The 14,629-nt window shown below is 56.5% G+C and overlaps 1 protein-coding gene across 1 annotated transcript; it reads left to right on the top strand.

Annotated features, from left to right (window-relative positions):
- The first annotated feature begins 7,217 nt into the window (after window positions 1-7,217).
- Window positions 7,218-13,260, top strand: ICMT (isoprenylcysteine carboxyl methyltransferase). Its single transcript, XM_049775386.1, has 5 exons — window positions 7,218-7,412; window positions 9,143-9,231; window positions 10,062-10,231; window positions 11,293-11,510; window positions 12,288-13,260. Exons 1-5 carry the CDS (start codon window positions 7,218-7,220, stop codon window positions 12,468-12,470), a joined length of 855 nt encoding a protein of 284 aa, XP_049631343.1. The 3' UTR covers window positions 12,471-13,260.
- Window positions 13,261-14,629: the final 1,369 nt, after the last annotated feature.

The following is a 14,629-nucleotide window of genomic DNA, read 5'->3' as shown; positions in this document are numbered from 1 at the left end:
CGGGGAGGGGGGGACCCTGACCCGCCCCCTCTCCAAAGCCAGGGTCATAAAGGGCCCCCCTCTGCCCCCAAGCTCCTGGGGCCCAAAACCCTGCTCCGCAGTGTGGGGGCCGCAGCTCACGTGGGTGATTTTAGTGTCTCTTAAGCAGTGGAAAATTGACCGCAAAATGCATTAATTCCTAACGGTCTGCGTACACAGCCCATTCTATTGCATTCCAGCTCGCTCCTGTACCCCCAAAATGGGTCTCCGCCTCCTCTGCCCGCGCCACCACTTATTCAGGCTCTGCCTGCGGCGTCCCTTCCTCTTCCCTTCCTGTCCTTGGGCTGGGGTGACCCCCCCACACCCCTACTCTCCCTCCTAACTCTGCTCCCCCCTCCTGGCTCCCTCAAGAAACAGTTCAGAGGGTAAAAGCGTTTTTCTTGCACAGGACCCATCCCAGCATCACACAGGGTCCCCCGAGCCTGCCAGGAGTGATTTCTAAGCACAGAGCCAGGAGTAACGCCTGAGCACCGCAGGTTGTGCCCCCCCCCCCAATACCCACAAAACCAAAAAAAAGGAAAAGGTTCCAAAAGGATTTCTTGCTAAGTTTCACCTCTCTCCCCTTTCTCCTGGTGCTCCTAATGGAGGGACAGTGCCCCTCCATCCCCACCTACCCCTAACTCCAGCTCCTCCTTCCTTTAAAGATAAAGAATCAGGGGCCAGAGATAGCATAGCGGTAAGGCTTTGCCTTGCACACGTCCAACACAGGACAGACCCCCGGTTCGAATCCCAGCATCCCAATATGGTTCCTCCCACCCCCCTCAGCCTGCCAGGAGCGACTTCTGAGCGCAGAGCCAGGAGTAATCCCTAAGCTTAGCGCCGCTGGGTGTGACAAAAAGAAAGAAAGAAACAAACAAACAGGTAAGGGCGGGGGGAGGGCACGGATAGACTGAAAGGTGCAAGCTGGGGACCCTGAACTCTGCTCCCCCAATGTCTGTGAGTCCTGCGGGTCCCCAGAGATGGGACGAGGCAGCCCAGCCGGGTGACCCTGTCCTCTGAGAACAAACAAGGCAAAGCAATCTTGAGCTGTGAGAAGGTCAAGGACCGTCCGACTTAGAAGCCCGCTTATGCAAGCTACCACCACTATGTAGGCCACCAGGCACCATGCCCGCGCCCTCTTTAGCAGCCCGGGTCCCCGGGGGGTGGGCTCAGAAAGGAGCACAAGTCCTGTTCAGAAGTCTGAGACTCAGCTGAGGACAAAGTTCCTCTCCCAGACTCCCAGGGCTCTTGGCATCCTTCTTCTGGGTCCTGGTAGAAGTGACCAAGTGGTCCCTGGTTCCATTCATCTCTCTCCCTTCTTGACTTTGGCAAATTCACCCAAAGACTGCCGGGGCCGATCTGGGAACGAGGCAGGGAGAAGGTTTGAGGCCCTGCTGGAAAGGGCTGGAGGCTGGTCAGAAAGGGCAGGAGTTGGAGCTGGAGTGACGGCACAGCACAGCAAGTTTGCTTTGCATGCAGCTGACCCAGGTTTGATCCCTGACATCCTAGGGGGTCCCCAGAATCTGTCAGGAGTGATTCCTGAGTGCAGAGCGAAGAAGTATAGCACTGCTCGGTGTGGCCCCAAAACAAAAGGGTGAAGCACAGGTGTGGTATGGGGGGCCTGGGTCCCATCCCAGACCTGCACAATCTCTGAGCACCCCTGGATGTAGCCCAAAAGACAGAAGACAAACTCAAGGGGGCCAGAGCAACAGTGCAGCAGGATGGTGTGTTTGTCTTGCACATGGCCAGCCTGGGTTGGCTCTCCAGCATCCCATAGGGTCCCCCTAGTCTCCCACGAGTAATTCCTGAGTGCAGAGCTAGGAGAAACCCCTGGGCATTGCTGGGTGGGGGCAAAAAAACTCAAACAAACCCAACAAAAATCTCAAAAGCCCTTCTAGAAGGGGTGCCACCCCACTATGAGAAGTGGACCCCATCCTAAATCTTGCAGCTCCTTTTTTATTTATTTTATTTGGGTTCTTGGCACCTTCACAGAGTTCCTGGAACATGTATGCAATCCAGCACTCTGAAGATTCCTGGCCACTCTCTGGCCTTTTAGCAAAGATTCCTGGGGTCTGGGGGCAGCCGAGGCTTGGAAGGGGGTCAGAACACACTTTGCACATGCAAAATTAGGCTTCAGACCCCAACACCACAGCTTAAGCACTGTAAATCAGAGTCTTCCCCCCCCCCCAACTCCACCCGGAGCAGCGCAACCTGTTCCTTCCGGGGCCAGGGCTGCAAAGGCATCTGCTAAGGTGGGCGGGTGACAGTGACAGGGGGAGCAGAAAGACCCCCGTCCGTCCCTCTGCGGATGCATTTCAAAGTGGAATGAAGTGATGGCCCCGTGTAATTAACTCCCCGGACACAGCCAGAGCTCGGCTGATTGTCTCCAGATGGGCTTGGGGACACTTGATTGTTTAACTCTTTTGGCTGGGCCGGGGCTCCCAATAGCCCAGCAGCCTAGGGCCCTTCAGGGGGACAAAGGGTGGGACTCGGCAGTGCATGAGCGCTGAACCCGCAGCCCCTGTGTAGCGAGAGAGTGAATCCGGAGAGACGCCCATTGTGCGAGGGCTTTGTCTTTGCTGCCTCTCCCCAGCTGCCTCTCATCTTTAAATATTTACCCGGGTCCTTTGTGCCCTCTGACTTCTGCACTCGGGGGTACGTGCCCATAAATTGATCCACTTCCAGACTCCGGAGACAGTTTTCAAACCACAGAGTGGGAGCTTCTGTGCTGGGAACTCAGAATAGCAGAAGGAGGGGAAAGAAGAGTCCCCCTTCCAGCAGAGCTGCCCCCACCCCTGGCTGGCCGGCTGGCACTGGGATGAGGGGGGCTCCACATGGGAACTGGCCTGGCCCAGGTTTGTGAATGACTGGGAACCCCAGGAGGGTCAGGCTAGGAGAGGTGGATCTTGGGCATTTTCCTGAGTTAGGCAAACTTTTCTGGAACAAAACTAGGGTGGGACCCTATGGGATGCCAGAAATCAAATCTGGGGTAGCCTCATGTAAAGCCAGGGCACACTCCCCAATTTTTTTCCTTGCTTCCTTCTCCCTTCCTCATGGCTTTGTAAATCCTGGTCCCTGCTATACAACAATCCCAGTGACTGCCCCAAGTTTTATCCCCCAGTGGCCCAGTCCCCCATGAGAGACTGCAGCCTCTCATTTTCCCTTTTCTGAGATTGGCAAAGAGAAAAAGATGGTGGAAGAAGCAGTCACGGGTGGAACAAGGTTCTTTTGTTCCCCAAGGTACAGCAGACGTTTCTCTATGCTCCCAAGTCAGGTTCTTGGGGTGTGGGATGAGGGGAGCAAAGAACCAGAGTTATCTATCTACCTAGAAGAGCAAAGGGCCACCATTGAGAAAGAGTTCCCCAGGGGTCAGAGAGATAGCACAGCGGTAGGGCTGTTGCCTTGCATGCAGCTGATCCAGGACGGACCGTGGTTCAAATCCCAGCATCCCATATGGTCCCCCATGCTTGCCAGGAGCGATTTTTGGGAGCAGAGCCAGGAGTGACTGCCGGGCCTTCTGAGACAGCCAGTGAGTACCGCCGGGTGTGACCCAGAAACAAAAGAAGAAGAGAGAAAGAGTCCCCCAAATGAGATTGTAGGTCTAGGGAGCAGAAGAGTCCCAGGAGGAAATGGAACATGTGCCCTCTGGTGGCTCTGAGGTGTTCAGACCCTGAAGGTCAGCCCTGAATTTGAGAGACCCTGAGAAACGGAGGCAGCAACAGGGTCCTTAGTAACCCCCAAGCCTCTCCCACACATAGTACTGTAGCCTTTTGGGAGAGTCCCCCAGTCAGTGATCAGGAGGACTCAATGGGAAGGGTATTGCTGTCAGAGGCCCCACGTTCCACTATGGGTGCTGCTTAGGGTGCTTATGGGGCTATCAGGGTCTTCCCCACAGTGCTTAGGGAGTTCCTGGGTTACACACAGAGGTCCGGTAGAGTGGACAGTGACAGGGATGGAACCTGGGTCCTGATCTTGATCTCCCTGACCCGATTTTATCATTATTTTTTTTGTGTGTGTGGTTTTTGGGTCACCCCCGGCAGTGCTCAGGGGTTACTCCTGGCTCCATGCTCAGAAATTGCTCCTGGCAGGCACGGGGGACCACATGGGATGCCAGGATTCGAACCGATGACCTTCTGCATGAAAGGCAAACGCCTTACCTCCATGCTATCTCTCCGGCCCCATATCATTATTTTTTATCATTATTTTGGGGGGAGGGTTGAATCACACCCTGGTGGTACTCAGGCTTCCTCCTAGCTCTGTGCTCAGGGATCAAGCCTGGTGGTGCTCAGGGGAATCATATGGGTTGCCATGGATAGATCTCAAGCCAGTCACATGCAAGACAAGTGACTTCAGACCCACTGTCCTCTCTCTTCAGCCCCTGACTTGGCATTTTTGTTTTGTTTGGGGCCACACCCGGCAGCACTCAGGGAATATTACTTCTGGCTCTGTGCTTGGGAATCACTCCTGGCAGCTTGAGGCACCTTTGGGATGTCAGGGATCAAACCCAGGTCAGCAGCATGCAAAGCCTATGCCCTCCATTGTGCTATGGCTCCTTGGCTCACTGACTTGGCATTTTTAAACAGCGACTGATTTCGATTGCCATCATTGGAGTTACCGAGTGGCCTTCTGAGGTCCCTCTTGGTGGAATTTTACGGAACAGAGTGGACTGTGGCTGCCCTGGGCTCAGTGCGGCCTGACCTCTCTCCATCCTTCCCTGTGCCCGGCTGCCCAAGTGCAAGGCTCTGCAGCCAGAGCTCAGAGGCAATTCCTGGCTCATCTTTCTGCCCCAGTACTTTGGGCTCCCCTGTGGCCTGTCCCCTATCCTGCCTCGGGCTTCTCCCTCCTGCCTCTGGGCCATTGCAAATTCCCTGCTGCCTCCTCCTCCTCCTTGCCCTTGCTCTCATTTCCAGAAGCGGCCGGCCCCGAGGGCCGCAGGACCTCGCCTCAATGTCATTTTCCTACAGAGCCCTGATCTGAAACCCTCTCATCTCTGGGCCTTTCTTGGGGGTCCTGCTTCCTTCTCCCTAACCTTCCTTGCCTCCTGCATCCCTCCCATAGCACCATGGGTTTATTAGCAGCCCTTGTCTTTCTCCACCATCCCTGGACTGTGGACCCGGCCCGAGGCAGGAGTATGAGTGAATCCATTGCAAAGCGAAGATCCAGCCGGGCAGGGAGATGCTCAAAGGTCTGCAGCATGAGCTTTGCATGGAGGATGGTTTGTTTTTGTTTGTTCTGAGGCCACCCAGCAGCACTCAGGGGTTCCTCCTGGTTCCGCTCTCAGGAATCACTCCTGGAAGGCTTGGGGGACCCTATGAGATGCTAGGGATCGAAGTCGGGTCAGCTCCGTGCAAGGCAAACAGCCTACCTGCTGTGCTATCACTCTGATCCCCCACCGACACCACCAAGAACACATTCTGACGATTAAAGTAATGCCTGGCGCCCAGGTGTGATCCTCAACACAACTTGCTGCGTGGTCCTCTGAATGCAGCAGGAATGTTTCCCCCAATCACAGCCAGGAGTGACCTCCAAGCACCGCTGAGTATGGCCCCAAGAGAAACAAAGAGAAAGGAAAGTAGGGCAAGACACAGAACATGGCAAAGAATCTTGCCTTCCCCAGGACGCAGTGGACCTTGGTTTGATCCCCAGACACCACCCGGAATGATCCCTAAGCTCAGAGTCAGAAGTACTGGTAAGTCCTGAAGCACCACTGGAGTGCACCTGCAAAATAAATAAATAAATAAATAAATATAAAGTGATTTTAGGCAAGAGCAGCAGCCAGAAGCAGTGCTCCCTGGAGATAACGGCACCAAGCGACTCTGCTGCTATTTCCAACACTGTCAGGATCACGCGGTCCTGGAATCTTCCCGGGAGAAGTGAGACCTGTGTGGGGAAGATTTTTGCAGGCTGGTTGCCTCTTTTTTTCCTTTTTCTTTAGGGCAAGACAGATCACGAGTATTGGACATCCTTGGGCAGGGTTCTTTCAGCTTGGGTACAAGAGGGGGTTATGGCCTGGATGGCAAATGCTGAGGTTCAGAGCTGGCCCCAAATTGCCTGGGATTCTGGAGACTTCAGGGTTGGAAGTGAGCTCGGTTGGCAGGTTCCACTGACCAGCCAAGGAAGAGGAGGAAAAAAAGTGGAGGAGGAGGAAGAAAAGGAAGAAGAAAAGGAGAAAGAAGAGAAAGGAAGAATATAAAAGAAGAGAAGAGAAAGAAGGGGAAGAAGAGGAAGAAGAAAATAAAGAGGAGGAGAAAGAAAAAGTAGAAGTACAGAGGAGGAGGAGGAGGAGGAGGAAGAGGAAGAAGAGGAAGAGAAAGAAGAAAAAGAAGAGAGAAAAATAAAAAATTGAAGATTTATTTATATTTATATTTTTATTTTTGGAGTCACACTGGCAGCGCTCAGGGGTTCCTCCTGGCTCTATGCTCAGAAATTACTCCTGGCAGGCTCGGGGGACCCTATGGGATGCCGGGATTCGAACCACCGACCTTCTTTCTGCGTGCAAGGCAATCGCCTTACCTCCATGCTATCTCTCCGGCCCCTTAATTTCTTTTCTTATAATAGTATCTTTGTTTAAGCCCCGTGATCATGAACATGTCTGTAGTTGGGTTTCAGTTAAAAAAAAAAAGAGAGAGAGAAAGAGGGCCCGGAGATATAGCACAGTGGCGTTTGCCTTGCAAGCAGCCGATCCAGGACCAAAGGTGGTTGGTTCGAATCCCGGTGTCCCATAGGGTCCCCCGTGCCTGCCAGGAGCTATTTCTGAGCAGACAGCCAGGAGTAACCCCTGAGCACCGCCGGGTGTGGCCCAAAAAACCAAAAAAAAAAAAAAAAAAAAAAGAGAGAAAGAAATCAATCAAAAGAAAAGGAAAAAAAAGTAAAATAAAAAAAATCAATCAAAAAACAAACCAACCCAAGAAGCCCGGGGGGCGTGGCCTCAGCCGGGGCGTGGCTCCACGGAGGGGCGTGGCTTCCCGCATGTGGGCGTGCCCGGGGCGGAGCGCTGCCTCCAAATCCCGGCGCCCCGCCTCGCGTCGCGGCAGTTCTCGCGAGAGCGCGCGGGTCTCGTGCGGGCGCGCAGTGGGCCCTCGGTTGGCGGCGGCGGCGGGGCGCGAGTGCGCAGGCGCGGCTCGTCCCGTCCCGGCCGGGGGCGTCGGCGTCGGGCGTCGGGCGGGCGCCCTGCCTGCTGCCTGCTGCCTGCCTGCGCCATGGCGGGCTGCGGGGCGCGGGCTGCGCGGGGCTCCGAGGCGCGCCTGAGCCTGGCCACCTTCCTGCTGGGCGCCTCGGTGCTGGGGCTGCCGCTGCTCACGCGCGCCGGCCTGCAGGGCCGCACCGGGCTGGCGCTCTACGTGGCCGGCCTCAACGCGCTGCTGCTGCTGCTCTACCGGCCGCCCCGCTACCAGGTGGGGGCGCGGCTTCGGGGACCCCGGCCCCGCCAGGGTCTCCCGCCTGCCCGGCTGCCTCCCTCCCGAGATGGGGATGGGGTCCCCGCCAGAGTTTGGGGGTCCCTGTCGGGGCTTGAGGGTCCCTCTCAGGGTTTGGGGCTGTCCCCATCAGGATTGGAGGGTCCCTATCAGGGTTTGTGGGGTCCCCATCAGGGTTTGGGGGTCCCTCTTAGGGCTTGGGGGTATCCCCATCAGGATTGAAGGGTCCCTATCAGGGTTTGGAGGGTCCCCATCAGGGTTGGGGGGTCCCCTCTCAGGGTTTGGGGGGTCCCCATCAGGACTGGAGGGTCCCTATCAGGGTTTAGGGGGTCCCTCTCAGGTTTGGGGGTGTCCCCATCAGGATTGGAGGGCCCCTATCAAGGTTTGTGGGGTCCCCATCAGGGTTTGGGGGTATCCTCATCAGGATTGAAGGGTCCCTATCAGGGTTTGGAGGGTCCCCATCAGAATTTGAAGGTCCCTATTAGGGTTTGGGGATCCCCATCAGGGTTTAGGGGGTTCCCATCAGGGTTTGGAGGTCCCTCTCAGGTTTGGTGGTGTCCCCATCAGGATTGGAGGGTCCCTATCAGGGTTTGGAGAGTCCTTATCAGGATTTGGGGGTCCCTATTAGGGTATGGGGGAGTCTCCATAAGGGTTTGGGGGTCCCTATCAGGGTTTGGGGGGTCCCTCAGGTTTGGGGTGTCCCCATCAGGATTGGAGGGTCCCTATCAGGGTTTGGAGAGTCCTCATCAGGATTTGGGGGTCCCTATCAGGGTTTGGAGAGTCCTCATCAGGATTTGGGGGTCCCTATCAGGGTTTGGGGTGTCCCCATCAGGGTTTGGGGGGGTCTCCATCAGATTCTGGGAGGTCCCCATCTGGGTCTGCGGGACCCCATCAGGGTTTGGGGAGTCCCCATCAGGGTTGGGGGTCCCTATCAGGCTTTGGGGGTCCCCATCAGGGTTTGGGAGTGTCCCCATCGAATAGTCCCTGGCAGGGACACTGGGCCCTGGGTTACAGTCGGGGTCAGGGTCGCCTCGCGTGGACACCCCGGGCCCCAATCGGGATAGGCCGGATTGGGGATCCCCTAACCCCCAAAAGGGGCGACCTCTGCGGGGCGAGCTTGGGGCCAGAGGAGAGAGGCATGCCCCAGGCCCCGCTCTGAGCCGCATCAGGCAGCTGCACATGGGGAAGGGAGTAGGGCAAGCCCACGTTCTTTTTTTTTTATATATAATTCAGGGTGTGGGGGTGTCCTGCGTGCCTGCCTGCCTACTGCCAAAGCTCAGGGCAAAGGCCTGGCAGGGCGAGAGGCATATGTGTGTGAAACACCTCTCTCCCTCACCCCCGGGTTAGGGGGTTATGTCCACCAGCTGCGTGGACTTTGGGGGCAAACGGACCGTTTTGCCCTGTACTGCTGCAGTGTCCTGTTCTGCAGCTCTCACTAAAGACCCCATCAGATTAGTTTCTGCAGCCCTAACTCAGGCTGCCATTAGCTGCCTCAGTGGCTTGCCCAGGGGACAGCAGGGAATCTCGTAGATGCGTCCTGCCAGAGAAACCCAAGTCCCAGAGAGGTGAAGTAATCTGCCCCCAAGTCCCAGAACCTCAGAGAGGGGCGGGTGTAGCTGGAACCCCACAGCCCAGGGTGGCCCTGCGAGCCAGGACGGGCACAGCCAGGCCAGGCCAGGCCAGGTCAGGAGCCCCACGGTGCCTTCCAGATCGCCATCCGTGCCTGCTTCCTCGGCTTCGTGTTTGGCTGTGGCATGCTGCTCAGTTTCAGCCAGAATTCCTGGAGCCACTTCGGCTGGTAAGCAGCCCCCCTATGCGTTGTTGGGGTGGTAGACCCCGATGTCTGCACTTGGGCGCGGTTTTGATCGGCTTTATTAGAAACCAGGCCCTCTTACTGCTGCCCTTTCGAGCACCGTCTCTGGAGCCTGTAGGGCCGGCCCACAGTAGCAGCACCCTCACCTCATCTCTGCTGCAACCGCAGTGACACCTACAAGGGGGGTCTCCCGTGAGGGACTGGGCTGGGCTCAGGTGGATTTTCATAGCCCTTTTGCCATCTCTGATCTGCTCCGTCACATCTGGGACCCATGGCCAGGGCTGCCCCAACTTCAAATCAAGCCCTGACCTGATTAGGAACGAGCATTTTTTTTTGGGGGGGGTCACACCCGGTACCACTCAGGGGTTACTCCTGTCTCAGAAATCACCCCTGGCAGGCTCGGGGGACCATGTGGGATGCCGGGACTCGAACCACCAACCTTCTGCATGCGAGGCAAGTGCCTTACCTCCATGCTATCTCTCTGGCCCCAGGAATGAGCAGTTTTGAGGGAAAAGCTTTATTTCTTGTTGTCATATTGTTGGCCCAGATTATTTCCACTTTGCTGCCTCCTGCCTGTATCTGATGGTGCTTTGGGGCTGGGCAAGGCAGGCACTCTCATTTCCCAAGGCCCAGGGACCAGTTGGTTTTGTTTTCTTGTCTTTGACTCAGTCCCTGGATGCCCCACCTCCTGCATTCCTGAGGGCCTAAGGTTCTTGTGTGGGTCGGTCGGTTGGGGAGTCTCACCTTAACAGTCTGCACCGGGCTCTCCTCGGGCGTAGGGCCTGGCTCACGTCCTGTTTTTGGGTTCCCGACAGGTACATGTGCTCCCTAGCCCTGTTCCACTACTCCGAGTATTTGGTCACGGCTGTCAACAACCCCAAAAGCTTGTCCCTGGACTCATTTCTCCTCAACCACAGTTTGGAGTACACAGTGGCTGCCCTGTCTTCCTGGATCGAGTTCACACTTGAAAATTTCTTCTGGCCAGGTCAGTGTGCTCTGCCATTCCCTTTGCTGGGGACACGGGGAGTGTTGGGGGGCTCGAGGACAGTGTCCGGCTCTGTTCTCAGGCCTAATCTACCAGGATCTTCCCAGATCAAACCACACTGAGCCTGGACAGATGCCGAGCCCCGAGGGGTTTGAATCCAACAATGCTGGCCTCTGTTTGGGGCCACCTGGTGACCCCTGATGGTCCTCTCGACACGCTCCAGGCCAGACACCAGAGGGGAGCTGGAGCTTTTCATTTTCTATGACATGAGAACTTCATGGAAAAACCTTTGTTATGGGCCGGAGAGAGAGCACAGCAGCAGGGTGTTTGCCTTGCAAGTAGCCAATCCAGGACGGACAGTGGTTCAAAATAACGTCATCCCATATGGCCCCTGAGCCTGCCAGGAGCACTTTCTGAGCTCAGAACCAGGAGTAACCCTGAGAGCCACTGGATGTGGCCCCCCAAACCAAAACCACCTTTGTTATTAGGAACTTTTGCAGATAGAGGAGAGGGGGAATGGAATGATTGATTGTGCAGTGGACAGTGTGTTTGCCTTGCTCATATTAGACCAAGGTTCCATCCCTAGCACCCCAGATGGTCCCTGGAGCCCCACCAGAAGTGGTTTCTTGAGCATTGTCCAGAGTGGCCCCAAAACAACAAAATCTTTTCTACCTGGTGCCTGCTTTTAGTGGAACTGTTCACAGTAAGATCAGAGTGATAGCACAGCAGGGAAGGCACGTGCCTTGCATGCAGTCGATCTGGGCTAGATCCCTGGCACCCTATATGATCCCCTGATTAAGTCCAATAAAAATAAGTAATTCCTAAGTGCAGAGCCTGGAGTAACCCCTGATAACAGCTGGGTATGCTCCCCCGCCCCAAAAATAACCAGACCCAAAAAATGAAAGTTCTACTTGTAATTGTGTTGGGGTGAGGTAGAAAGGTGCTTGCTCTGCCGTCCTCCCTCAGAAGCTGCCAGAAGAGGGGGGCAATTCATGTGCTCCCTCCTCCTGACTGTGTCCTCCCCCTGTCCTTTGCTCCCCACTGTCCCATGCTGCCCGCAGAGCTGAAGCAGATGACCTGGCTAAGCGTGGCAGGGCTGCTGATGGTGGTGCTCGGCGAGTGCCTGCGCAAGGCCGCCATGTTCACGGCCGGCTCCAACTTCAACCACGTGGTGCAGAATGAGAAGTCGGACAGTCACACGCTGGTGACAAGTGGTGTCTATGCCTGGTGCCGGCACCCGTCCTACGTGGGCTGGTTCTACTGGAGCATCGGCACCCAGGTTTGGGCTGGGCGCCTGCATCTCTCTCTCTCTCTCTCTCTCTCTCTCTCTCTCTCTCTCTCTCTCTCTCTCTCTCTCTCTCTCTCTCTCTCTCTCTCTCTCCCTCTCTCCCTCCCTCCCTCCCTCCCTCCCTCCCCCTCTCTCATTTGGGGAGCCAGATGGGGTACCTGTGGTGGTCTGCGTGTAAGCACACTGAATGACTCTTCCGACTTGATTTTTCATTGTTGGTTTTTTGGGGGCAACACTCTGTGGTGCTCAAGAGTTACTCCTGGCTCCGTGCTCAGGAATCACTCCTGGTATGCTTGGGGGACCCTGTTGGATGCTGGGGATTCAACCTGGGGTTGCTGCATGCAAGGCAAATAAATGCCCTCCCCACAGTGCTATTGCTGTGGACCCCTGCTGTTGTGTTTTGAGGGTCTGGTCAGCCAAGGCTGCCTGCCTGAGCGAGATGGCAGTGGATCTATCTGGTGGACAGTGCTGTGTTCTGAGCCCTGCATGCAGCCAGGGGTACTTCCAAGAGCTCACTGTCAGCATGGGCGGCTCTGTTCTGGAAAGAGGGGGGTAGTCCCCTGTGGGTCATGACGGGCCAAAGAGATGCAGCCCCGCAGTGGAGGTTTCTTGTCAGTGAGCCGCTAAGGCCGAGGGGTGCATAGCCGACCCCTGTGGGTCCTTGTGATTCTCTGTCGCTTCTCACAAGGGGCAGTGGGCAGGAGGGGGCTGCTAGCTGGTGGCTGGGGGGAGTGGGGTGCTGACCCCTTCCCATCCACCCCACTGCAGGTGGTCCTGTGTAACCCTGTGTGTGGTGTCGCCTACGCGCTGACCGTGTGGCGCTTCTTCCGAGACCGCACCGAGGAAGAGGAGATCTCGCTCATCCACTTCTTTGGGGACGAGTACCTAGAGTACAAGAAGCGGGTCCCCACGGGTCTGCCCTTCATCCAGGGCGTCAAGGTGGGGCTCTGACCCGAGGCCCGACCGTCGCACAGGCTGGACTCACCCTGATCTCTCTTCTGGCTGAACCAACGACGCACCCCAGACCGCAGGAGGGACAGAGGCTGGGTGGGCAGGCAGGCCGCACCAGAACCAGGTAGGGCCAAGATCCGGGATGCGCAAATAATAGCAATATTCACGGTCCCCTCCCCCCAACCACCCCGGAGGGGAGACCCCGGCCACACTACTACCACCACCCTCAGCGAGCCATTCCGTGATGAGGTCCGAGGCGGGACCCCGCTGCTCCAAGTCAGGATCCACAGCGGGCAGAGGGGTCACCAGTGGCCGCCTCCTGGCGGAAGCGTATGCAAGACTCATCTAGAACCTTCCATTCCAAGAGCCCCCGACCACACTGCTCCTCTTCGCCTCGCCAGGTCCTAAGCGCATGAGCCTCGAGGCGCTGTTTCAGAGACAACTCGATTCGTCTTCAGCCAAAGCCATCTGGGTGCCCACCCCCCCCAACCCCATATTTAACCATAGTTATTTGTCTGGTTTTTATAAATAGCAGCTTGAATTCCCAGGGGACTCTGTGCCATTCAGAAACACAGACACACTTTTTACCTGGCAGAAGGGGGATCTGGTAGGTGACATCATGTACCCAAGACCTCTGACCAGAAGGGCCCACCTCTGCCCTGCCCGGGGCCGTCAAAGCAACAGACTTGGCAAACTCATCCTCCAGCGAAATGCTGCATCTCTTCACTGGGCAATCCGTCTCCTCTCTCCCTCACATTTCTCCCTCCTTTCTCCCCTCTCTCTTTCTCTCTCTCTCCTCTCTCTCTCTCTCGCTCTCATTTCCTCTCTCACTGCCACAGCGTAGACTTTTGCATTTCTGATCATTGCTTTCCATTTTTCACGCGCTTTTTCCCATGGATGGGTCCAACATTTACAACTCCCAACCCTCCAACCATCCTGCTCCCTCCACAAATTCACTGACAAGTCTTTGCTTGTGTTTTTCAGTTTTGGAGCGAGTCGGGTTGGGGATTTTTTCAAGGGAAGGAGTTGGGGTTCCTGATGCGTAACATGGGCTCCACCCGACATCCTGTATCCCAGAAGTTGGGTTTTAGGCCCCGTCTCCCCTGCTGAAATGGAGTCAGGGTTTTGGGAGAATGTCTCGAGTTTGGGGAGCATGGCTGGTGTCTTGCCTCCGAGACCGGGACTTTGGAGAGCTGGTTTCGCTGTGGCCCGGTAGCGGGCATGGTGGTGGCCTGGCAGATCCTTCGCGTGACGGCCGCGCCAGCCAGAGACGTAGCCCCAAGGAGCCACTTAGCCTTTCCGTGCCTAGATGTCCCCATCTGCAGAATGGGGGTGATACCACCTACCTCACAGGGTGTTGTGAAGACCCCGAAGGACAGTGGCCCGTGTTTGTATCCAGAATCAGGCCCGCCCGGAACTCTGTTCCCCGAAGCTTCGGGCTCTCGCGGCTGGATGGACTGTCCCTGCCTTGTCTATACCAAAGAGGTTCACGGGTTTGCGGGTGACGCCTAGTCGTTGGCTGTGCGGGGAGCCGGGTCTGAGCGGTTCTGTGCCGGCTCTCTGGGACCAATCTCCATAGGGTTGCAGAAAGTGGGGGACAGGAAACTTGGCCGGGACTGCTCCGTCCTGTCGTGTCCATGGCTGGCCCAATAGGTCTGGTCTAGGCCACCTTGGGTGCTGCCTCTCAGGGTGGGAAGCTGGAAACCTTGGTCTCTGAAGTTCTTCTCGACTCAACACCCTCCCCTTCCCTCCAATAACAATGCACCTTGCTATCTGGGCCTGTTGGGAGTCACGGCATGGGGCCGGGCAAAACCTGGATGCTGGGCGGGCGGGCCCCTTCAGGCTTGGCTCGGTGGCAGCCGATCTCTGGTACCAAAATCTTTTCAAGCTATTTTTAACTCGATGTGTTCAGCAGAGAATTGGGTTAACAAGGTCCTGGCTTTGGGGGTACGCCCAAAAGCTGCATTGCTGGTTCCCTCGAATGAAGCCGTTTATAGACCTTTTCACCCCGTGGCAGGCCCTGCCCAGAACCAGGCCACTGGGGTGGTGGGCATTGATGGGGAAGGAGGCCGGCTGTAGAGGGCAGGAACAGATGGGTGACCCCGCATTGTCCCACACCCCCTTTTTCTGGTCTGCTCTGTGGACAGCCCCAGGAACTA

This window comes from Suncus etruscus, chromosome 6 (assembly GCF_024139225.1).
Source record: "Suncus etruscus isolate mSunEtr1 chromosome 6, mSunEtr1.pri.cur, whole genome shotgun sequence".
In the NCBI taxonomy this organism is placed as follows: Eukaryota; Metazoa; Chordata; class Mammalia; order Eulipotyphla; family Soricidae; genus Suncus; species Suncus etruscus.
Note: the sequence above shows the minus strand (reverse complement) of the source record. Positions and strands in the feature narration are given on the sequence as shown.

What these genes read in the sequence shown, in the direction of transcription:
- ICMT (XM_049775386.1), top strand. Translation starts at nt 7,218, where the DNA reads ATGGCGGGCTGCGGGGCGCGGGCTGCGCGGGGCTCCGAGGCGCGCCTG. An exon ending in TGAAAATTTCTTCTGGCCAG is followed by an intron (nt 10,232 to 11,292) that starts GTCAGTGTGCTC and finishes TGCTGCCCGCAG; the next exon opens with AGCTGAAGCAGATGACCTGG. An exon ending in ACTGGAGCATCGGCACCCAG is followed by an intron (nt 11,511 to 12,287) that starts GTTTGGGCTGGG and finishes ACCCCACTGCAG; the next exon opens with GTGGTCCTGTGTAACCCTGT.